This window comes from Rhineura floridana, chromosome 13 (assembly GCF_030035675.1).
Source record: "Rhineura floridana isolate rRhiFlo1 chromosome 13, rRhiFlo1.hap2, whole genome shotgun sequence".
Taxonomy (NCBI): Eukaryota; Metazoa; Chordata; class Lepidosauria; order Squamata; family Rhineuridae; genus Rhineura; species Rhineura floridana.
This window is the reverse complement of record NC_084492.1, coordinates 2,199,357-2,224,153: the sequence shown is the minus strand read 5'-3', so window position 1 is coordinate 2,224,153 and position 24,797 is coordinate 2,199,357. Positions and strand designations below refer to the sequence as shown.

The 24,797-nt window shown below is 43.2% G+C and overlaps 1 protein-coding gene across 1 annotated transcript in view; it reads left to right on the top strand.

Moving 5' to 3' along the window:
* The window catches only part of HYDIN (HYDIN axonemal central pair apparatus protein), a 426,739-nt gene that overhangs the window by 372,701 nt on the left and 29,241 nt on the right, over positions 1–24,797 (top strand). The window contains exons 72-75 of the mRNA XM_061594057.1: positions 837–984; positions 4,630–4,837; positions 16,585–16,806; positions 18,313–18,482. Coding sequence (XP_061450041.1) covers positions 837–984; positions 4,630–4,837; positions 16,585–16,806; positions 18,313–18,482 — 748 coding nt within the window. The remainder of the gene's footprint in view (positions 1–836; positions 985–4,629; positions 4,838–16,584; positions 16,807–18,312; positions 18,483–24,797) is intronic.

Below are 24,797 nucleotides of genomic sequence, written 5' to 3'. Positions count from 1 at the left end.
TTTCTTCTCTCTGTTTCTCAATTTTATAGTGTAAAGCTCCATTTGCCATATTTCTGCATCAGGTTGTGAGGTGTTTGTGTTTTAAAAAATTAGTATGGAAATTCTTAAGTATTTTTGTGCATATTTGTGCATGCAGTTTTGCCCAATAGAATTCATTTTTGTTACTTTCATTAATATTTTGGTATGTTATATTTTCACTATTTTTATCTATGCTTTCCCCTATATAAGCATTTTTGTATATTTATTTTGTTGGAGAACTGCATTGTAAAATTCAGAAAAGTGTGAGCTCCGAAGCAGCTCCTGAAACTAGCTAAGTGGTGAGCCTGAAGCTCCTATCTGGTTTGCCACCATCTCAGCTTCTGTGGCCCTGGGGGAAATGAGAGTTGCCCTGACCTGGTCAGGAACCCAAACAACTGGTGTGGGGACCTCCAGTCCAGGGACAGCAGGGATGTCTGTACCCGATGGCTCTTTGGGGTCACTGGCAGTGGGAAGTTTGGTGCTGGTGGGTCCACTTCCTTTGTTCCCCCATGCTGCTCCACTTTGAGTCCATGAGATAGGGCAGAATATAAATAAAATCAAATTTTAAAAAACCTTATGAACATTCCTAGAAACAGTCGTGGCGTGGCTTGGCTAAGACAGTTTGTTGTGAAGGAGCCTAAATGCTTGGAGGAGCATGTTGCCCTATGCATTTATATTTTTCTACATCTCTGTCTGTGTGTGTTAAAATTGCAAAAAAAAAAAGATTTTACTTTAGTAACCAAAAGGAAAGTCTGAGTAAATTTCATTGGGAACTGACTCAAAACCTAACCTTCTGCTGCTGTTCCTTTCTCCCTAAGGGCACGAGGCTCGTGAGAGTGTCAATATTGTCAATGATGAGAATGAGACCTACAGTTTTTCCTTCAGAGATAGCTCTCGCTTTTCAGAGGGACGAATCAACTGTCTAAAACTGCAGCCCATGGAAGGATCGATCACACCTCATTCCAGGTAAAGGAGGATATGTATCTGGATGCCAAATGCTTTCACCTGCACACTCTCTTGGAATTCAGAAATCCAGGTACATGTCAGGTTTCCCAGTGATTTGCAAATGGGTGAAATTTCCCATTCATCAGCATATTGTGTTTCTGGTCCTGTGGCACTGGATGCAGAGGGCTTCCACTTAGACTTCCTTTGTTCCCCACCTTTCACATTCTGCATTATAGAGAAGGATCTTGGCTACTTGCTTAGAATAGATAATGGATCTACATATGTACATATCTCCTGAAAACCCTCAGTGCTGAGGCACCAGAAAAGTTTGAGGAGGCTCAGTGGACTACAGGATATGGCTGTTGTTACTAATTTTCTCAGTACAATCAATTCCTGGAAAGAATGTGTTTGGCCACAGCATGGAGAAGTTCATCAGGAGGACTTTAAACTGAATCCTAAGGGGGAAGGAGATGTAAACTTGGTGGTAACGACTGATGAAGGCTTGTGCACAGTAACAGGAACAGAGAGATCGGCTCTAATAGGGCCCAGTAACAGTCCTCAGAAAAATAAAGCCAAGCCATAAATCACATGATCTTCGATGTCTGTATACTAATGCGCAGAGTATGGAAAACAAGTAGGACGAATTTGAACTCTTAATACAGGAGGGTAATTACGACTTGATACGTATATCTGAAACTTGGTGGGGTGACTCCCATGACTGGAATACAGCAATTCAAGGATATAACTTGTTCAAAAAGAACAGAAGGAATAAAAAGGGAGGTGGAGTCACACTATATGTTAAAAATATATACCCCTGCACAGAAATACAGGAAAATGAGCTTGGTAGCTCCACCGAGAGTATCTGGCTTAAAATTAATGGGGCAAGTAATAAAAGGATGTGGTGCTTGGAGTCTACTACCGATCACCCAATCAAGGAGAAGACGAGAATGTAACTTTTGAAAAACAAATTGCCAATGTTTCAAGGAGGCATGATGTATAATGGGGGGCTTCAATTATCCTGATACCTGTTGGGAGACAAATTCTGCCAAACACGGCCCCTCCAAGAAATTTCTGACGTGTTGAAGATAACTTTCTTCTACAGAAAGTGGAGGATCAGCTATCCTTGACTTGATGCTAACCAATAGAGTTGATTTGGTGGATGAAGTGGCAGTTATAGGAACTCTGGGGGAAAATGACCACACCATACTTGAATTCTTGATTTTAACAGAAGCAAAGCTGAGAGTAGCCATATGCTCACCCTGGACTTCAGGAAAGCTGATTTTAATAAACTCAGAACAATTGTAAGTATGGTTCCATGGCAAGCGGCCCTAATGAGAAAAGGAGTCCAAGATGGGTGGGAGTTTCTAAAAAAGGAAATTCTAAAAGCCCAATGGCAAGCAATTCCAACAAGGAAAAAAGGGGGAAAACAGCAGAAGAAACCAATGTGGCTTCACAAAAAGCTTAGGGATGACCTGAAAACAAAAAAGGACAGATACAGGAAGTGGAAAGAAGGCCAGGCCACAAAGGATGAGTACAGGCAGGTATCACGGAATTGCCAGGATGGTGTCAGGAAGGCTAAAGCTGAAAATGAGCTGAGGTTAGCAAGAGATACTAAAACCAACAAAAAATCTTTCTTCAGGTATGTCCATAGTAATGAGGATGGCAAAATAACAGATGACAAAGAAAAGGCAGAAGTGCTCAATTCCTACTTTGGCTCAGTCTTGTCCCAAAAAAGGGTCTATGACCCTCCTGGGAAACATGAAGTAGAAGGGGCAGAATTGGAGCTTGAGATTGATAGACAAACAGTCAAGGAATACCTAATCACTTTGAACGAATTCAAATCAGTTGAAGAACTCTAAGAACCCCTGTCTATTATCTTTGTAAAATCATAAAAGAAAACATTTTTAAAAACATATTAAAACAAAACACCTTAAAACATATTTAAAAAACATTTTAAAAAGCAATTCCAGCACAGATGCAGACTGGGATAAGATCTCTACTTAAGAGGCTTGTTGAAAGAGGAAGGTCTTCAGTAGGCGCTGCAAAGATAACACAGGGCACCTGTCTAATATTTAAGGGGAGGGAATTCCAAAGGGTTGGTGCCGCAACACTGAAGGTCCGCTTCCCATGTTGTGCAGGATGGACCTCCTGATAAGATGGTATCTGCAGGAGTTCCTCCACAACTTTCAGAACCGCTCTCTATTATCTTTTCGAAATCATGGAGGACCAGTGAAGTGCCGGATGACTGGAGGAGAGCTAATGTTGTCCCTATCTTCAAAAAGGGCAAGAAGGAGGAACTGGGGAACTACAGACCAGTCAGCCTAACATCAATCCCTGGAAAAACTCTGGAGCAGATTATAAAGCAGTCAATCTGTATGCATCTTGAAAACAATGCAGTGATTACTACGAGCCAACATGGATTTATGAAGAACAAATCCTGCCAAACTAATTTTATCTCATTTTTTGATTGGGTAGCCTCCCTTGTAGATAGTGGGAATGCTGTGGACATAATATATCTTGACTTCAACAAAGCTTTTGACAAAGTGCCTCATGATATTCTGATTAGCAAACTACCTAAATGTGGTCTGGATGGAACAACTATCAGGTGAATCCACAGTTGACTCCAGAATTGTACTCAATGGTTCTTTCTCAAACTGGACAGAAGTAACGAGTGGGGTACCACAGGGCTCAGTCCTGGCCGCAGTGCTCTTCATCATTTTTATTAACGACTTGGGTGAGGAGGTACAGAGCATGCTTATCAAATTTGCAGATGATACAAAATTGGGGGCACAAGACAGAAACAAAATTCAAAGGGGCCTTGATAGTCTGGAGCATTGGGCTTGAAAACAACAGAATGAAATTCAACAGGGATAAATGCAAAGTTCTACACCTAGGAAAAAGAAACCAAATGCACAGTTATAAGATGGGGGATACTTGGCTCAGCAATATGACATGTGAGAAGAAACTTGGAATTGGCATTGATCACAAGCTGAATATGAGCCAACAGTGCGATGTGGCTGCAAAAAAAGGCAAATTCTATTTTAGGCTACATTAACAGAAGTATAGTTTCCAAATTGTGTGAAGTATTAGTTCCCCTCTATTCACCACTGGTTAGGCCTCATCTTGAATACTGCATCCAGTTCTGGTCTCCGCACTTCAAGAAGGATGCAGACAAACTGGAACAGGTTCAGAGGAGGGCAACAAGGATGATCAGGGGACTAGAAACAAAGTCCTATGAGGAGAGACTGAAAGAACTGGGCATGTTTAGCCTGGAGAAGAGAAGACTGAGGGGACATATGAGAGCACTCTTCAAGTACATGAAAGGTTGTCACATAGAGGAGGGTCGGGATATCTTCTCGATCGTCCCAGAGTGCAGGACACGGAATAATGGGCTCAAGTTGCAGGAAGCCAGATTTCGACTGGACATCAGGAGAAACTTCCTAACTGTTAGAGCCATACGACAATGGAACCAATTACCTAGAGAGGTAGTGGGCTCTCCGACACTGGAGACATTCAAGAGGCAGCTGGAGAGCCATCTGTCGGGAATGCTTTGATTTGGATTCCTGCATTGCGCAGGGGGTTGGACTCGATGGCCTTGTAGGCCCCTTCCAACTCTACTATTCTATGATTCTATGAATTCCAACTAACATGTTGTTTTTTTACCAGGCTTCCTATTAACATCTTATTCATGGCAAACCTGGAAGGGGAAGTAAACTTTAACTTGATCTGTGACATCAAGAGAAAAAGCCAACCTCTCTGCTTGAATGTGAAAGCCACTGGCCATACCATGAATGTATCAGTGAAGTGTGAGGAAAGTCATGGCTTGCTTTCTGAATTGGACCCTGACCAGCCACATCAGATACACTTTCAAGAGGTGAGAGCTGCTTGACTCCAAGTATCAACAATTTGCAGAATTTTCCTGTCAAATAGTTCCTGTACAATGATGGCTTGAGAAGCAATGAGTTGTAGACAACTAAGTTTTACTCAGAGTAGACACATTGAGGTTAATGGACTCAAGCTAGTTATGTTAATTAATTTCAGTGACTCTACTCTGAGTAGGATTAACATTGGATTCAACCCATGGGTGGTATTCACTGCTAGTGGTACTCAAGAGTAGACCAATAAAATTAATAGACAAGACTAACTTGTTGTTGTTATGTACCTTCACGTCAATTACAACTTATGGCGACCCTATGAATCAGTGACCTCCAAGAGCATCTGTCATGAACCACCCTGTTCAGATCTTGTAAGTTCAGGTCTGTGGCTTCCTTTATGGAATCAATCCATCTCTTGTTTGGCCTTCTTCTTGTTCTACTTCCTTCTGTTTTTCCAAGCATTATTATCTTTTCTAGTGAATCATGTCTTCTCATGATGTGTCCAAAGAATGATAACCTCAGTTTCATCATTTTAGCTTCTAGTGATAGTTCTGGTTTAATTTGTTCTAACACCCAATTATTTGTCATTTTCGCAGTCCATGGTATGCGCAAAGCTCTCTTCCAACACCACATTTCAAATGAGTTGTTTTTTCTCTTATCTGCTCTTTTCACTGTCCAACTTTTACATCCACACACAGAGATCGGGAATACCATGGTCTGAATGATCCTGACTTTAGCGTTCAGTGATACATCTTTGCATTTGAGGACCTTTCCTAATTCTCTTATAGCTGCCCTCCCCAGTCCTAGCCTTCTTCTGATTTCTTGACTATTGTCTCCATTTGTCATGGCCCCTTCGGGGGACTCGCAGACGAGGATGACTCGGGATTAACAGCTACAGACCCAGAAGGGAAAACAGAGGAAACTCCTGATAATGCAGCTCCTACTCCCCCTCAGCTGGAGAGTATCCAAGACCCAGCTGAAGCCTTTCAGCCGGAATCAGGCAGTGAGCGGGAGGCTCCCCTACCACTTGCAGAGCGAAGACGACAGAAAGTCAGGCAGCAGAGGGGCCGGCCTGTCCGTTTAAGGCCGGCACGCTTGCAGAAACCAGAGGGGCAATTGTTCCCACCTGTCTGCAGAGGTGTTCTTTAAAAGACAGACCCTGGCTTCAGTGTGTTGCTGACTACAATGTCAGGCGTGACCACTGTGTGTCTTCCTATCCCCTGAACCTTGACTTGGACTGATCTCTCAGCAAACTAGACCCGGACCTTCACTGACATCTCTTCTGGATTTCTCGCTTGGCATGTAAGCTTGGAACGGCCCCTGCCCTTATCTTGCTTCCTCCTTGCTAGCCTGGCAGATTTATAGCCAAGCTGCCAGGTGAGGACTTACGGCCTGGCAATTACCAAGGAATCTCCAGCCCTGCCTGCACCCCCACCGACACTACTGTCTCAGTGAAAAGCTGACACTATTTGGTTAATGACTGTGCCGAGGTATTGATCATCCTTGACTTCAATGTCCTCATTGTCAAGTTTAAAGTTACATGAATCTGTTGTCATTACTTTAGTCTTCTTGACGTTCAGCTGTAGTCCTGCTTTTGTGCTTTCCTCTTTAACTTTCATCAGCATTCGTTTCAAATCATTACTGGTTTCTGCTAATAGTATGGTATCGTCTGCATATCTTAAATTATTGATATTTTTCCCTCCAATTTTCACACCTCCTTCATCTCGGTCCAATCCTGCTTTCCATATGATATATTCTGCGTACAAATTGGGTGATAAAATACACCCGTCTCACACCCTTTCCTATTGGGAACCAATCCGTTTCTCAATATTCTGTCCTTACAGTAGCCTCTTGTCCAGATTATAGGTTGTGCATCAGGACAATCAGATGCCGTTGCACCCCCATTTCATTTAAAGCATTCCATAGTTTTTCATGATCTACACAGTCAAAGGCTTTGCTGTAATCTATAAAGCACAGGGTGATTTTCTTCTGAAATTCCTTGGTCCGTTCCATTATCCAACGTATGTTTGCGATATGATCTCTGGTGCCTCTTCCCTTTCTAAATCCAGCTTGGATGTCTGGCATTTCTTGCTCCATATATGGTAAGAGCCTTTGTTGTAGAATCTTGAGCATTACTTGCATTGGGATATTAAGGCAATCGTTCGATAATTACTGCATTCCCTGGGATCCTCTTTCTTTGGAATTGGGATATATATTGAAAGCTTCCAGTCTGTGGGCCATTGTTTAGTTTTCCATATTTCTTGACAAATTTTAGTCACAATTTGGACAAATTCAGTCTCAGTAGTTGTAAGAACTCTATTGGTATGCCATCTGTTCCTGATGATTTTTTTCTTCCAAATATTTTAAGAGCAGCTTTTACCTCATATTCTAAAATGTCTGGTTCTTCATCATATGGTTCCTCCATGAATGAATTTGTCATCCTTGCATCTCTTTTATAGAGTTCTACAGTGTATTGCTTCCATCTTCCTTTTATTTCATCTCAGTCAGTCAGTGTGTTCCCCTGTTGATTATTCAACATCCCTACTCGTGGTTTAAATTTCCCTTTCATTTCTCTAATGTTTTGGAATAGTGCTCTTGTTCTTCCCTTTTTGTTGTGCTCTTCTATTTCTGTACAATAACTATTGTAATAGTTCTCTTTGTCCCTACGTATTAGTTCTGTATTGTTGAATTTAGGGTTCTGACCGTGTTTCTATCTCCTTTTGCTTTCCTTTTCTCTTTAACCATTTTAAGAGTTTGTTCAGTCATCCATTGAGGTCTTTCTTTTTAACGAGAGGTATTGTCTTTTTGCATTCTTCCCTGATAATGTCTTTGACTTCAGTCCATAGTTCTTCTGGTTCTCTGCTCCTTATTTGATCTTTATATTCTTCTGGGATGTTATTTAAATTGTACTGTTTAAATTGTAAAGCTCTCCTCCAACACCACATTTCAAATGAGTTGATTTTTCTCTTATCCGCTTTTTTCACTGTCCAATTTTCACATCCATCCATAGAGATTGGGAATCGCATGGTCTGAATGATCCTGACTTCAGTGTTCAGCAATATATCTTTGCATTTGAGGACCTTTTCTAGTTCTCTCATAGCTGCCCTCCCCAGTCCTAGCCTCCTTCTGATTTCTTATTGTTTCCATTTTGGTTAATGACTGTGCCGAGGTATTGATAAATGACTAACTTAAGTTTATTAATTTCATTGGGTCTGCTCTGAAGAGGACTTAGCTGAATATAACTCCTTGTCGGTAACAGCAAGCTGTGTTGATGGAACATATGTTGGTTGGGACTTCTTCGTCAAACAGAAACTCTTGCTATGCTGATCCTCGATCATCAGCTTTGTAGTTTCATCTGTGGGAAAGGTGGGAACACAAACAGAGAGGTCTTTGAACTCTTCCCTTGAAGAAATGTCTTCTGATGCTCCTTGGCAACATTCCTGGTAGTGAAGAGCTCCCTTTTCCCTCCCACATCAGAAGGTTCATATTATGCATGTTTAGGGTTGCCATATTGCCCGGTTAGCTGGGTTTTACCCGGATTCTATGCATGCCACCCGGCGCCCGGCTAGCCCTTTAGGTGGCCTGGATTCTCAGCTTTAATTTAAAAAAACAATTAAGTTTCTAGGTGGTCCGGTTCTCGTGATATACATAAAAACGTCAGCCGCCCCCGACTGTTAAATCTTTCTTTAAACAGTACTGTATAGCACTTTGTAGCTTTAACCCTGCCCGTTCAGGATTGCAGCCAATCAGGGATTGTGTTTCAGTTTCATTGACCTTAGGCAGTGTCTAGAAAACAAAATGGTGGTTTCACCCCCTGTTTATCTGAAAATCTCATAAATTGGGTAAGTATATACATTTCAGTTTTTTTTCCTCTTGTGTGCAGGAGTCACATCTTGGGCAGTGTTTTGAAAACTTTCCCAATGCTTGCTTTTTGTAAAAGCAATGCTAATCCCATATGCCCAGAGTAAATCCCATTGAATTCAATAGGACTTACTTTTGAGTAGACATGGTTATGAATGTGCTGAATATCAATGGGACTTTGGAGTGAATGTAAAAAAGAATTGTGTTTGTGCCCTCCAGTCCTATTTTAAAGCAAGTAGGCAGGGCTTACTTAGGTATTACAGTTTTTATTCTGTAGGAAAATAATACTGATTTTTTAAAAACTAATACTGATTTTTCTGCAATGACCAACTGGTTTGACAATAAACTATTATATGGGCTGTATGTATTTGTACATCTGCAGTGTCTGCGTGTGCGTGTATGGAATCTTTCCGACACCCCTGTGAGGTAGGGTTGGAAACCAAGGCAGCTCACAACAAGAAATAAAGCCATTTAAAATCCAATAACCATAAAAACAAGTATAAACAGTTGCAAAACAGCGTAAAGTGGCATGATTCGGAATTTTGGGTTGTGTGAATGAAGTTGCTTATCACTTGAAGTTGCATTTCTGTCCCTGTTTGAGTAAGCCCCACTGAATACGCTGGGACTTGCTTCTGAATAAATAAACCTAGGATTGCACTATAAATATTTTTACAGTTTGTGTAAATAATAAATATATTTGATAGTCATGCTTTTATATAAATATTTCTTCATTTATCATATTTTTGGTTGTGAGATGCTTAGTTTTCTGCCTTACTCATAGGAATCTTGTTGTGGTTGGTATGGTATTACACTTAGGAAAGTATTACTGCCTTTTGTGTTGTTTTTTTCCTATTTGCATTTCACTTATCTTTACCCTCACACCGTTACAGCCATAGAAGCAACAGCAGCATATGCAAGATAATTAACTCCCATTAGTGATAAGAACAAGAATTTATAATTATTATTTCAATTAAAACAAGAGGCTTATCAATACTTTGAAGAGGACCAGATATTTATTTTCTTTCTGAGCCCAGGACTGGGTCTTTCATGATGCCTGGGGGGGGGGGGAGCAGGAGAGTAGTCCATAAGACAGACATCCTCCTGGCATTGGTAATCTAATTAGCAAGGTATGTGTGGGGTTGTTGCACACTTCCAGGCCCAGTTTCATTTTGAGTATGGAGGTGGAACCTGTGTAGATGTGGTTGATCAAAGGGAGAAGAAATTTTGAGTTAAGCAAAGCTCTGCTTTTATAAAACATAAGAAACATACAGATACTTTGAATGTCTGAGTGCCTGCACCAGTGGAATACTGGAGGAACTTGTAAAGCTTGCTGCAACAGTATTTACAACTGAGCATGTGGTGTGAAAGACTCCTTTTCCTAACATTTTGGCTTCTTGTTTTTCTCCACCCACCACATCTTTGAAATATATCGTGTATGGTTAACCGTACTGTTGCCCTGACTTACTTTATGTTTGTTGCTATTTTGTGTTTTTATTATGTTTTTATATTGATTGTGTATTTTTATTGTTTTTATTATATTTGTAAGCTGTGCTGAGCTCTGTTTTTAACAGCAAAAGGGCAGGATATAAATTCTCTTAATCAATCAATAAATACTCCATAGTGTTGGAAACTAGAGTCCAGGCATTTAAGGCTAAAAATGTTGCTTTTAAAAAAAAGATTTCTCACATCTTTCCCCAGTTTTTGGTGGTAATTCCTAGGCACAAAAACAAAACAACTGGACAATCCAAGTATTAATATGCAAATATTTGCACAATATGCAAATAATATGCAAATAATTTGCATAATATGCAAATACTTTACATAATATGCAAATTAACCTGCCCGGATTTGTGGAACTGGAATATGGCAACCCTATGCATGTTACTTAGAAATAAATCCAACTGAGCTCAGTGGGGCTTACTTTCTGGTGCAGGGGTGGGGGGGTAGGAGTTATTGGACTCCAGCTCCTATCAGCCTCATGGCCAATGGTCAGGGATGATGGGAGTAGCAGTCCAGCAACATATAGAGGGCCCCACAGGGCCCCAGTCCTTCTCCAGTAAGTGTGCTTACAAAGTGCATGCTTTGTCTTTGAATTCACAGTAGCTCAGAGGGAGACAAGCCTGGCTTGTAAGCAGTGGTTTACCTGTTGGCAATGGAGGACTTTCTGTTGTATGGATGATGCCTCCTACTGGACTGACAGGCAGGGTCCAGAATCCTTTGCCTCCTCTTCCAGGGTGAGGAGTTGGCCTCCAGTTCAACCCTGCCTGTGGTTGTGAACAGTAGGGTCCTTTAGGCTTCTAATTATCCTTAGGTTCTTCTTTGCTGATTATCATTCTGAGAGTTTGTTTTCCTCTTCCCTTTCTGTTGTTGTTGTGTGTGTGTGTGTTCCTTTCTCTTCAATTTTTTTGTATATTCTTATGTTATTGGTAGAGTGTATGGAGTGCTTGTGCAGGAGACTGAAGGGAGAACTGAGTGGTTGGCAGGGTCCGCCCCACGCCTACCAGGTCAATTTTGACTGAGTGGTCTTTGTGGCTGTGAAACCACCAATTCCTTTCTCCTGGGGCAGAGTCATCTGCCCACTCCACTGCCTGTCAGGGTCCGCCCTGCTCTCTAGGGGCACGCGGTCTATCAGGCTTGGAGATGGCTGAGGAGCTACTGGTACAAGGCTTTACAAAGAGCACTTGTTCTGGCTGTTCTGGCTGCTCACACATCCTTTTGCACTTGGTCCATTTACCACAGTTCTGACTGGCAGAGTGAAGTGATAATAGCTTCCTCAGAAAAAGGCGGGAATGCCATTTTTCTTCTAGTGGTTACACTCTTCGGAAAAACTTTAGCAGTTGCGGCAACTTTCTCTCCTCACTCTGGCCAATTGATAGTGGGAACAGGTTTTTCCGCACCCTACGGGAACCCAGTGGATTCATCTGTCTGCCTGTTCTCATCCTGGTTTTACTACGTTTCTCTGAGAGAGGGTATATAAATAAATAATCAAATAAAGTCAGGGGCAGGCTCCCTCATCATTCCTGCGTAGAGCGTGCTCATTATTGCCCCACCCTTTCTGGCAAAAAAAGGGGGGAGACTTCATTATCATGCTTGGTTGGAGCATGCCCTTGGTACTGGCATTTTTGCTGTTGGACTGTTGCAAGCAGGGTCCTTTGCTATGACTTCTCTCACCAGTACCTCTGCACATCAGCATTCTGGTCACAGGAAGGGTCTGGTTCTAGCTTGTCCCTTCCCAGCATTGTGGATCAGCACAGTGCAGGTTCTCCTTCACTAGGTGGATACAGTGAGGGGGTTAGCGTTACTCATTCACATTTGCTACCAATCTCTTTTCCTTCTGAGGGGGAATTTCTGAGGTTTCTGTCATAAATGCATTCCTGCATCTCTTCAGGTTCAGGACTCCCTGGGGACAGGGGGCATTTCTAAACCCCAGAGATCTGACAAAGAGAGACAAAGGTTCAAGGACAGACACAAAACATGTTCCAGGTACCACAGGAGGAGGAGATCTCGCAGATCTTCTTCAAATAACCCTTCTCCTTCATCCTGCTCACCTTCTCGGGATTCGTCCCCTAAAAGGTACAGACATAAGGGGGGGGTCATAGGCCCATTCACAGGTTGATTCTAACCTACAGGCTTCCACTTCAGCCGCTGAGGCAGTGGTGGTAGTTCCTTCTCAGGCCAGGCACTCCTCCTGTGCAACATGCAATGCCAGCAGAGGTAGGAGTTACTGATCCTGAGGTTGATAATCCCTCAGCCATTCAAGAGGAAGGAGAGCTATCAAGTGAAAAATTGGAGGTAGTCTCCAACCAGCCTAGACTGTTTAATTCAGATGTTTTCCTGCCACTGTTAGTTAAGACTTGTAGGGTTTTACCACTGTCAGCTGAGACGGCTTCCCCACAGGAGGTTGTGGATACAAGTTCTATTGGAGCTAATAAAGCTTTCTCCACATTTCAGTCCAAATCCATTTTGGTTCCCTTCCTTGCATCATGGAAGCGGGAGTGGGCACATCCTAATAAGGAGAAAATGATTTCTAAGGTAATAAAGAGGCAAAATACCTTTGGCGATAAGGTGATGCAACTGCTATGGGTCCCTGCCGTGGACTCTCCTGTGCAGCTCTGGCATCTTTGGTGGTCCTCCCTTCTGAGGGCGCTTGTGATAAAAGAGTGGAGACCTCTTTGAGGCGCAGCTTTGAAGCAGACGTGGTGGCCTTCAGGGCCTCTGTCACCGCCTCATTGCTTTCCAGTGCTGCATTTATGTGGACAGAGGAGTTGGGATCATGTGAGGATGTTCCCAGACCTGTTAAGGACATACTTTAAAAGATTTCTCATGCATCTGCTCTAGCAGCAGGGGCTGCATATGATGCTTCCCAGTTGATGCCCAGTTCACAGCTGCTACCACAGTGGGGAGGTAGATGCAGCCTCACAATTGAAACTAGTGGACATGCCTTTTTCAGGAGACAAGCTGTTTGGTGATGTCATGGCCCCTTCGGAGGACTCCTCAAAGGAGGAGGAGGAGGATTCAGGGGCAGCAGCAGCAGACCCAGGACAAGGAACAAGCAGAGTCCCAGAGGACGCAGCTCCAGCTCTCCCTCAGCTGGAGAGCGTCCAGGACACAGCTGAACCCCTCAGTTGGATTCAGAGAATGAACAGGTGGCTCCCCTCCCCCCTGCAGAGCGAAGACGCCAGCGAGTATTGCAACAACACAGTCGGTCTGGCCGTTTAAGAGAAGCAAGCTCTTAGAAGCCGGGAGGCTGATTACCTGCACCTGTCTGAGGGAGTGGGATTTAAAAGGCAGTTCGTGACTGCTGCAGGCTGCTGACTATAATGTCAGTTGAGACCTCCATGTGAGGCCCAGCTTCCAGAACCCAGACCCTTGGACTAAACTCTTGGCTCACTGGAACCAGCTTTCCCTCCTTGATTGCACTTTTGGACACTGACTTTGAAATGACTCCTCTGACCTTCCCTCATCCTGTTCCTGTTATCTGCCTAGCCTTGGCAGATTTATGACCCAGCTAGCTGCTGGCTAATGACTTTACAGCCCAGCTATCACCCCTCCAAAGCTGACAGGTGAGCCCTTACAGGCACATTTGGTTGAGATGAGGGATAAGAGACAGGCTCTGCCATCTGCTAAGAAGGAAGAGTATAAGGGATGCCAGGCACAGGGTTTTTTTTATCCCTATCGGCGAATTTCCCCATCCTAGGGGATTTTCTTCCTACAGGCCACGTTGGGGCCAACAAGGAAGGGGAGGCAGGCATCATTCCTCCAGAGGAGGTAGATCCACTTCCTTTCCCACAAGATTTTCCAAAGCTTCCAAAAAGGTCCCTTCAGCATGACTCTCTGAGCTCTCCAGAGGGACCAGTGTGGGTTCATCTGTTACAGTTTTCGCACCTGTGGAGGGAGGTGACCTCAGACAGGTGGGTATTAGAAGCAGTCACCAATGGGTATTCCATAGAGTTCGCATGCAGGCCACACAACCTTTTTGTTCCTACCCCCTGCTCCCGGGACCCCAGCAAGCACAAGAATTATATGCAGGCCGTAAAACATTTGGTAGACATTCAGGCTATAGAGGAGGTTCTTCCTTTGGAGAGGAGAGATGGGGTTTATTCCATCTTTTTCTTAATTCCAAAGAAAAATGATGATATCAGGGCCATTCTCAACCTCAAATGGCTAAACTCCTGGGTTGAGAAAATGTGATTCAGGATGGAGACCCTAAGGTCAATTGTGGCAGCACGGAGGAGGGGCAACTGGAAATCTTCTATTGACCTCTCCAAGGCTTACTTTCACATCTGCATCCTGAGGTCCCATCGTCGATTTCTCAGATTCAACTACGACAGGGGGCACTATCAGTATTGGGCATTACCCTTTGGCCTTCCTCGGCATTGAGGGTTTTCATAAAGGTACTAGTGGCTCTGGTGGCTTTTCTTTGGAAAGAAGGGGTCCAACTTCACCCCTACCTGAATGACCTTCTGGTTCAAAGTCCATCATGGATTGCTTATGAAAGGGATATAGAGACTCAGGAAGGCTAAAGCTGAGAATGAACTGAAGTTAGCAAGGGATGCTAAAAGCAGCAAAAAAGCTTTCTTCAGGTATGTCCAAAGTAAAAGACAGAGAAAGGAAATGGTGGCACAGCTACTCAATGAGGATGGCAAAATGATAACAGATGACAAAGAAAAGGCAGAAGTGCTCAATTCCTACTTTGGCCCAGTCTTCTTCCAAAAAAGAGTCTATGACCCTCCCGGGAAACATGAATTAGAAGGGGCAGCTTTGGAGCTTGAGATTGATAGACAAACAGTCAAGGAATACCTAATCACTTTGAATGAGTTCAAATCGGCAGGGCCTGATAAACTGCATCCTAGAGTATTGAAGGAACTGGCTGAAGAACTGTCAGAACCGCTGCCTATTATCTTTGCGAAATGGTGGAGGGCTGGTGAAGTGCCAGATGACTGGAGGAGAGCTAATGTTGTCCCTATCTTCAAAAAGGGCAAAAAGGAGAAACCGGGGAACTACAGACCAGTCAGCCTAACATCAATCCCTGGAAAAACTCTGGAGCAGATTATAAAGCAGTCAATCTGCAAGCACCTTGAAAACAATGCAGTGATTACTAGGAGCCAACACGTACTTATGAAGAACAAATCCTGCCAAACTAATCTCATCTCATTTTTTGATTGGGTAACCACCTTTGTAGACTGTGGGAATGCTGTGGACATAATATATCTCGACTTTAGCAAAGCTTTTGACAAAGTACATTGTGTAGGGTGTAAAAGATCCTGGAGTTTTTGATGTAAAGCCTTCTGATAGTTGTTTTCCACCACCTGCTTTGGGTAGCCCCTCTGTATCAGCTGTTGCTTGAGGGACCCCGAGTGATATACAAAGTCTTTGTGCGAGGTACAATTTCGTTTTATTCGGAGGAATTGACTGTATGGAAGATTTTGTCTGATCGGTCTAGGGTGTGAACTGTCATACCTTAAGTACGTATTTCTGTCAGTAGATTTTTTATATAGAGATGTATGTAGCTGATTCCCACACTTGATAATGCGGAGGTCTAAAAAATGAATATCTGTACTGCTATATTGTGTATCGAATTTCATGTAGCTGTTTCTATTGTTGGCCCATATAATTTTTTTTTCAAAACTCTGTATGTTACCATTCCATATTAAAAAAACGTCGTCTATATACCGTAGCCAGCACCTTAAATGGACCGAAAAGGGGCTGTGTGGAGAAGTTATTTCTTTTTCAAAATGTCCCATATATAAATTTGCTACTTCTGGAGCCATGGGACACCCCATGGCTACTCCTTTGACTTGACAGTAGAACGTATTGTCGAACTTGAAGTAATTTTTCTCCATTGCTAACTCCGCCAGGGAACATAAATAGTGTGTCAGGGGATGTCTGTCAGTCCTTTGATCTAATGTATTTCTAATGACATCTATAGCTTCTTCTTGTGGAATGCTTGTGTACAATGAACGAACATCCATGGTGACTAATATGTCTTGAGATTCAGTGTGGATGTGCTGAACCATTTGTACCCAATATTCCTTCATTTGTACGTGACTCTACGGATTTTATAAATATTAAATGTTGCTTGTTTCTTCTTTGGCTTTTCGCGTTCTTAGGCTTTCTTAGTTTGTAGAACGGGTGTGACATGCTTTTCATCTATTAGGGGTGGAGGAGTGGTTCTTGCTCTGTTAGTCGAACTGGAGGGCAGGATGACTCCTCCCCCTGGAAGAGGAAGCAAAGGATTCTGGACCTTGCCTGTCAGTCCAGTGGGAGGCATCATTCCTACAAGAGAATGTCCTCCACTGCCAACATCAAACATAAGTTTACAGTAAGAAAAACTTCCAATTTTTGCCACAGCATTAATACTATACCTTCTCTCTGCTCTGGACAGATGCAAGTCAATGATTATGCTCAATGTTATTTCTATATTCTGAACACTGGCAAATTCAACTTCACCTTCTCATGGGAATTCTACAATGCCAAACCAGTGCAACGATATTTTGTCATCTCCCCAAATAATGGTTCAGTGGAAGCAGGGGAACGGGCAGAAGTCATGCTTTCCTTCCACCCACTGAAGACATGCAAGTTAAAGGATATTGAACTGAAACTACAGGTAAGAATGAGGGTTGGTGATGCTTTTCTTTCATTATCCTACAAGAAGGTTTCCATGCTCTACAAGCAACTACTAAAGGCTCTATATTGGTGCCTGGCCTCAGTAATGGACAGGATGTGGATGAACAAACGGAAACTTCATTGAGACAAAGCAAAAGTGCTATTGGCCAGTACTAGGCATTTCAATCTGGCAACTGAGATACATCCGGTTTTGGATGGCATTGGCATTCCCTTGAAGATTTAGGACATGGTCATGGTTACACATTCTTTACAGCACAATCCTATGCAGGCTTAACCCGAAATAAGTCCCACTGAGTTCAATGAGACTTGCTCCCAAGTAAGTGCACATAGGACTGCAAATTTAGTCAAGAAAAGTAAAGTCAATTTTCTGCAGTTCACAAGTACAAGTATATAGTTTGTTATGGAAATGAACAAATGATCAAAAGCAATTAAAATATTCAATACAATTCTCAATTCTAACAATGGGTCCCAAACTTTTTTTCCCCATGGACCACTTGAAAATGGCTGATGGTCTTTGTGGCCCACATAAATGATTTTTCTGCCTGTTGTAGCAGTTGTAATTGTAGATGCTGTATGATTTTAATTGTACTTTCATTGCTTTTTTATTTATATTGTATTACAGTTTTAATTCTCTGGGATTAAAATTGAAAATCAACATGAATTTTTAATGGGGTAGATGTGCCTGTTGTGTGCACTACTACTGAGCCACAGTCCTTCCCCGACTGTTTTATATCACATTACATCCCCATATGTTCAAGACTTTTACAGTAAAATCCTCTTGAAAAGTCCCCAAAGCATGTCAGATCAGCTATTACCTGTCTCTAATTCATGGCAGTCATCTCAGTAAAACAATCTACTGTAACTGGCTTCTTGACATAGCTTCATTAGCTCTGCTACTATCATTGTTATAATTACAATTTTGACTTTAAAATACCTTTAAATAGCCCTCATGGTTGAAAAACTAGTACCATAAACGGATGGAACAGAAATGGGAGGATTTTACTGGGATTTGTGTATGTAGGTGGGATTGCAAAAAGGCATCTGTTTAAGAGGTGGGAAAGGGCTTGTACTCAAAGCATTCCACAAATATGTTCTGTTATTTCCAAAAATCCCCTAAAACCTGTCACCTTCTCCTCCCAAACAGTCACACTTTTGTCTCTTTTTCTCTCCAAAACCGAATCATGCAGGTGATCCCATGCAAATTTCCTCAGAAGTAATCCTCACCAAGATTAATGGTAGACATGCATAGGACTGATTTAGTTAAAGGGAATTGTTTTGTTCTCCGCTGGGCCCAAGGCTCTCAGTGGTCTTGGTGTGGGCTTTCCTCCAGTTTAATATTTACTATAAGAGTATTAAAAATCAGAGGTAAAGGCTCCCAGCACAATCAGATATTTTTTTAAAAAATTACCATCAGCCAAGTATAGTTCTGGACTAGTTGGACTAGTAATCTGACCTGGTATGAGACTGCTTCTCTCTGTGTTCACAGATCAGCCATGGACCAACATATACTTGTGTGCTGCAAGGCTCAGCTGTGACTCCCAACATCCATTTATCCCCCACCAAAGTGGACTTTGGAAACTGCTTCATCTACCAAGGTGGGATGACACTTTCCAGACGAATCCTGACTGTCACGAATAAGGATGCCAAGGAGGCGAGGTAAGTTGGGCCGATGATGGTCAGGGCTAGACAGGGCAACCCCATAGACTCGGAGCACCATGGCAAAGGTGCAGGTGTACATTCTGATGGTGGTTTGATATTGGGCTATGGGCAGCCTGGAGAACCGGGAAGGTGGAGAACAGAAGGCAGGAGTTCCAGGAACTAATCCAGCAGGCAGTACCGGGTTGGAAACAGGAATACCAGACAGGTCAAGGTCAAGCTGACTATCGTCCTGGAATTTGTAAAGCCCCATCAGCACAGGGGAAATCAATAAACTACCTAGGTCAGTGGAGTCTCCTTGAAAGGCATAACAGCCCTGTCAGTCTTTCAGTCTGCAGCCATGAATGTCTCACCATAAAGGGGAGGAGTTCAGAAATCCAGTGGAGGCTGGTGGCTCCATGTTGGTGGGGCAGTGAAATCTGCTCCGGGTTTTCGTCTGAACTCCGAGTTTTAATCCTAATTTGGGAATAGGTTTGAGAACTTTGGACAGGTCCTTGAAATTTCAGATTAAAACCTGGAATGGATTCCATTGCCTCACTGACTTAGAGCCATTAGCTGCCACTACACAAATCCAAAGACTCCTGTCCTGACAGACAGAAATAGTTGATGATGTTAACGAATATTCCTTGTGGGTGAAAAAGAATTGCTGAGTGCATTCCAGGGTCTGATGATGGCAATTGTTTGTCTGTCTTAGTCTGCAGTATGTTTGCACCCCAAAAGGAGACAAGCACTTCCTGTAGAGCCCCTGGCCCGTGGCTCCGGGGAATATAATTTATCATCATCATCATCATCATCATCATCATCATTATTATTATTAAGCTGTTTTAAAGCCATCGAGATATACTTGCTTCCCATGGACCAATCAGCCCAGGAACCACTCTGCTGGAGGTGTAATTACAAGACGTCCTGCTGCTTAGAGGCTTTTTTTTATCAGCTGACTAGTATCATTAGTGGCCCTCTACTCCATTTCCTGTCCCACTTGCTGAAGGCATTGCAGTCTTTGACCCCTGGAGTGGAAGTGACAAATCTCTGATGGCCTATGCCTGCAACTTTTCCTGGGGTTCGCCAACTACTGCAGATGGTTCACAGCTGTCATTTCAACATGACTGCCCTCTAGCAAGATTGTCTTAAAGGACTTGGACCTTTTCAGTGGACCAAGGCAGCCCAACAGGCTTTTGACCAACTTAAAACGTTGTTTACCTCTGAACCAATACTCCAACATGCCAACCACCATCGCCCTTTCCTGGTGGAAAAGGAGGCCTCAGATGTAGCCGTCAGAACGGTGCTGCTACAGCCTGTCCTGCCCAAAGCCGAGAGATGCAGACGCAGACAGTTCCGTGAGGTTTTCTTTTTATTCTTTTCTCTTCTTTTTCTCTTCTTATTACGGTTACAGTTATGTCAACAGCTTTCCAACTCACCTTTCAACAAAAAGTCAAAGAGAAGCTTCCAATCCTTGAGATATATATCCATCAATTTTTCTCCAAATAGGCATGTCAATTAATCCATCTCTTCAAGTCTACTAAATCCAGTAATTTCAATAGCTCTTCTTCCATTATCCGCGTTGATTCCATCTTCCATCTTCCATCTTTGCGCACCCAATAATCTTGCTGTCGTAGTCATATAATAAGAGTCTGATAGGAATTTCCTTCATCATAAATATTTCCTTGCCATCAATTCTGAACGTATCACTGAGATATTGTTGCAAAGCCACATCTCTGTTCCTCTTTTTTACAGAATGCACTAGCACATCTCTTGAAAGTTTTTCCATTGTCACAAATCTGGAATTAATTCTGTAAACTTTCTCCATTTCAAGTTCCATCAAATCCTTCCAGTCCAGGAATTTTTTCGAACCGATGATATCTTTATCTCCAATCTCTTCACCAATTCCTTCAGGGACAGCGCTGAGTTCCAAACAGTAATATTTGTCTCCAGGATCCATCACAGCCATAAAATCCAAATCTTTTTCCAAGTCCATATTTAATAAATCTATTCCAATCTCCAGGGCTTGAACCTTCCCTTTAATTTTTCTTTCATCTCCTTTTATTTGTCCAGTTATATCTTTGGTCCCATCTACCTCCATTCTCGTAGAATCCTCTATTTCTGTCAGCTCCTGTCTCATTCTGCCAAATTCAATTTTCATCTCTTGTCTGCTCTGTCTCATCTCTTGTTTGATTAGCTTAATCTCATTCATTATTTTCTGAAACATATCTAGAGAGGAAATCCCTTCCTGTACATCCAGGGTCTCAGCCACCTTCTTGATTGTCATTCTTAAAACCCAAAGAACAAAACACCTTCAATTTCCAATTATAGCCACTATTCCCAAGCAAAGAACAGTTTATTTCTTTTTCCAGTCACAAAGGAGTTAATCTTCCAAACCTGATGACATCAGTCCTCTAGACAGCACAAACTGCCTTATCTCTTATGTGTCCAAAAGTGCAAAACAAATTTAGTTCACAGCATCCAAATAATTAGTGGCATAAAGAATAAGCAGATTCGTTAAAAAGAAGTAGACCAGAAAAAATAGTCCCAGACATATAAAATTCAAATATCAAATAAATCAAATTTTCTCTCTTCAAATCAGATGCCCCTCATCCGTTTGTATCTTTATAATGCCCAATTCCATGCTAGCTTTTTGCAATAAAAACAAAGATAGGTTTTTTCGATTTTCTTCCTCCTAGTTCCGAATGTAGAAGAGAAAGTTATAACTCACCCAGGAATTCTTGTTGCTAATTCCTTGACAAATCTCTTTTGCTATAATGATTTAAGCTAGATAATAATAGACAGAAGAATGCTTGCCTGTTAGAACGTTTTTCTTTGAAGAAAAAAAAAGTCTCGCTTAATCAGTTTGAGCTTGCTGTAATCCCTAGCTCCGTCCGACGCTTGCTGGCTAGACCTTCATTCACAGACGATCCTGTTGAATTCCAGCCCCCAACAAACACCACGGAACTTCTGTGGATAATCTCTACGTTTCTCCCTTGCCTGGGAGAAAATTTTCCCAGTCAAAAAAAACTTCTGACTAGTTTTAAAAACTGAAAAAGCTTCCTCTGAGACGAGTGCTCATCCTAGAGGCAAGCACAAGCGGAGCGATCCTCCTGGGAAGTCGCCATACAGGAATTTTGGTGGCCCAGAATAAAAGATGATGTGGAGAAGTATGTACAATCTTTCCCTATCTACATGAGAGCTAAGCATGCCCCAGGACAACCCACGGGCCTATTGGACTCCTTACCCACACCTGAATGGCCATGGATAATGGTGACTCTGGACTTTATCATGGATTCACCACCCTCCCAGGGGAATACTACCATTCTGGTTGTGGTCGACAAATTCAGTAAAATGGCCCACTTCATTCCACGCTCTGGCCTCCCCACTGCCAAAGAGACTGCTCACTTATTAAACACATTTCTGGGTACACGGCCTCCCAGACAGTCTGGTCTCGGACTGGGGCTCTCAATTTACCACTTGGTTTTGGCACACCCTGTTGCCGTTGTTGCAAACTGAGCTGTGTCTATCTTCCATGCACCATCCACAAATGTATGGGCAAACAGATAAGGTTACTGGAACAGATAAGATACTGGAACAGGATCTTTCTTGTTATGTCAGCTATCAACAGGACAAGTGTGTGTCCCTGCTGCCTCTGGCAAGTTCGCCTATAACAATTCTGTGCATTCATCCACCCAGCAGATCTCTTTCTTTGTCAATTACCCATGCTCCTTTCAGAACCCTACCACCATGCTGGCTGTCCCTGCAGCCACCAGCTCTGTTGAACAGCTACAGGCGATGTAACGGATGTTGCAAGAACACTTGGAGAGAGTCAAGGCTGCTTGCAAACGAGTGGCCAACCAACATCAACAGCCTTGTCCTAAGATCTGGGTGGGCGATAGGGTGTGGCTTTCCATGCATTACCTGCCAACTGCTACCCCATGCCATGAGCTAGAAGCAGGGTGGGCGGGGCCCTTTGAAGTGGAGGCCCAGATCAACTTTGTACATTTACCTGCCTCCATGAAAATACACCTGATGTTCCACAGCTTGTTACTGATTCTCAAGAAACTGCCACATCCTTAATAAGCACCTGAGCCACCACCGGCTCTCATACTTGTTGACGGCCAGGAAGAATATGAGGTGGAGTGGATTCTTGACTCCCATCAGTGCTGAGGGAAGCTGCAGTACCTGAACCATTGGAAGGGTTTCGAACTGGAGGAATGATCCTGGGAAGCAGTGACAGATGTCCATGCTGCTGATTTGGTCAGAGAATTCCATGGACACTATCCTGGTAAACTCAACCTTCCAGGATGGGTGGAGGATCAGCATGGAGGTGGGGATGATGTCATGAGTCCCGTGGAATGGGCATGTAGCAATGAGAATAACAAGGAGGTGCCAGACTTGGACTTAGGAGAAGGCACTAGTGATGTGCTTCCAGATGCGTTTGAGCTTGAAGGCTCCCGTGCCACTGACATTGACAGCTCTGCCCCTGTAGATCCAGCTGCCACTTAGGAGGCACTGTCTGGTCAAGAAGTTGTCTCTCCACCTTCCCTTCACCCCCTTTCTCACTTACCCTACTGCCGCTGCACAGCCCTCCTCTTGAGGAGGAGGATCTTGCTGAGGTAGTCCAACTGCTGTCACCTTGGACACTTAGGCTGTGATGCTGGCAGGCCCAAAGAGTTCCCACTATCCCTCTGAGGAGTGCGCTCCCTACAGTGACACTTTCCTCATGCAAGTAGGGAGCCCGCCCATCCTTACTTAAGGCTGGTAAGGAGGGATGTCTAATCATTGCAACATCTTGGCGCAGTGTAGTTGTGCCTAACTATTCCTAGTAATGATGCTGATTCCTGTGTAATCTATAAGCCGATTCATGAAGTGCTCTGAACTGAAACTTTCTATTAAAGAAAACCACACCCACGTGTCTGTGGCCATTTCTGGACTGGGATAGCATGACCACTGTTGTCCATGCTCTGGTAACCTCCAGGCTGGATTACTGTAATACGCTCTATGTGGGGCTGCCCTTGAGGCTGGTCTGGAAACTGCAGCTGGTACAAAATGCGGCAGTGAGACTGCTCACTGGGAAGGATATCACCAACATGTCTCCCCACTGCTGAAAGAATTGCACTGGCTGCCCATTAGCTATTTGACCTACTTCAAGGTTCTTGGTGTACAAAGCTCTGCGCAGCTTGAGACCAGGATACCTGAAAGACCCTTATATACCCAGTCGATCATTGCTCTTTGCAGGCCATAGAATCATAGAATAGTAGAGTTGGAAGGGGCCTACAAGACCATCAAGTCCAACCCCCTGCTCAATGCAGGAATCCAAATCAAAGCATTCCCGACAGATGGCTGTCCAGCTGCCTCTTGAATGCCTCCAGTGTCGGAGAGCCCACTACCTCTCTAGGTAATTGGTTCCATTGTCGTATGGCTCTAACTGTTAGGAAGTTTTTTCCTGATGTCCAGTCGAAATCTGGCTTCCTGCAACTTGAGCCCATTATTCTGTGTCCTGCACTCTGGGACGACTGAGAAGAGATCCCGACCCTCCTCTATGTGACAGCCTTTCATGTACTTGAAGAGTGCTATCATATCTTCCCTCAGTCTTCCCGGCTAAACATGCCCAGTTCTTTCAGTCTCTCCTCATAGGGCTTTGTTTCCAGTCCCCTGATCATCTTTGTTGCCCTCCTCTGAACCCATTCGAGCTTGTCTGCATCCTTCTTGAAGTGCGGAGACCAGAACTGGATGCAGTATTCAAGGTGAGGCCTAACCAGTGGTGAATAGAGGGGAACTAGTACTTCACGTGATTTGGAAACTATACTTCTGTTAATGCATCCTAATATAGCATTTGCCCTTTTTGCAGCCACATCACACTGTTGACTCATATTTAGCTTGTGATCAACAACAATTCCAAGTTCCTTCTCACATATTGTATTGCTGAGCCAAGTATCCTCCATCTTATAACTGTGCATTTGGTTTCTTTTTCCTCAGTGTAGAACTTTGCATTTATCCCTGTTGAATTTAATTCTGTTGTTTTCAGCCCAATGCTCCAGACTATCAAGGTCCCTTTGAATTTTGTTTCTGTCTTCCACGGTATTAGCTATGCCCCCAATTTTGTATCATCTGCAAATTTGATAAGCATGCTCTGTACCTCCTCATCCAAGTCGTTAATAAAAATGTTAAAGAGCACTGGGCCCAGGACCGAGCCCTGTGGTACCCCACTCGTTACTTCTGCCCAGTTGGAGAAGAAATCATTGATAAGCACTCTTTGAGTACGATTCTGGAGCCAACTGTGGATCCATCTAATAGTTGTTCCATCCAGCCCACATGTAGTTAGCTTGC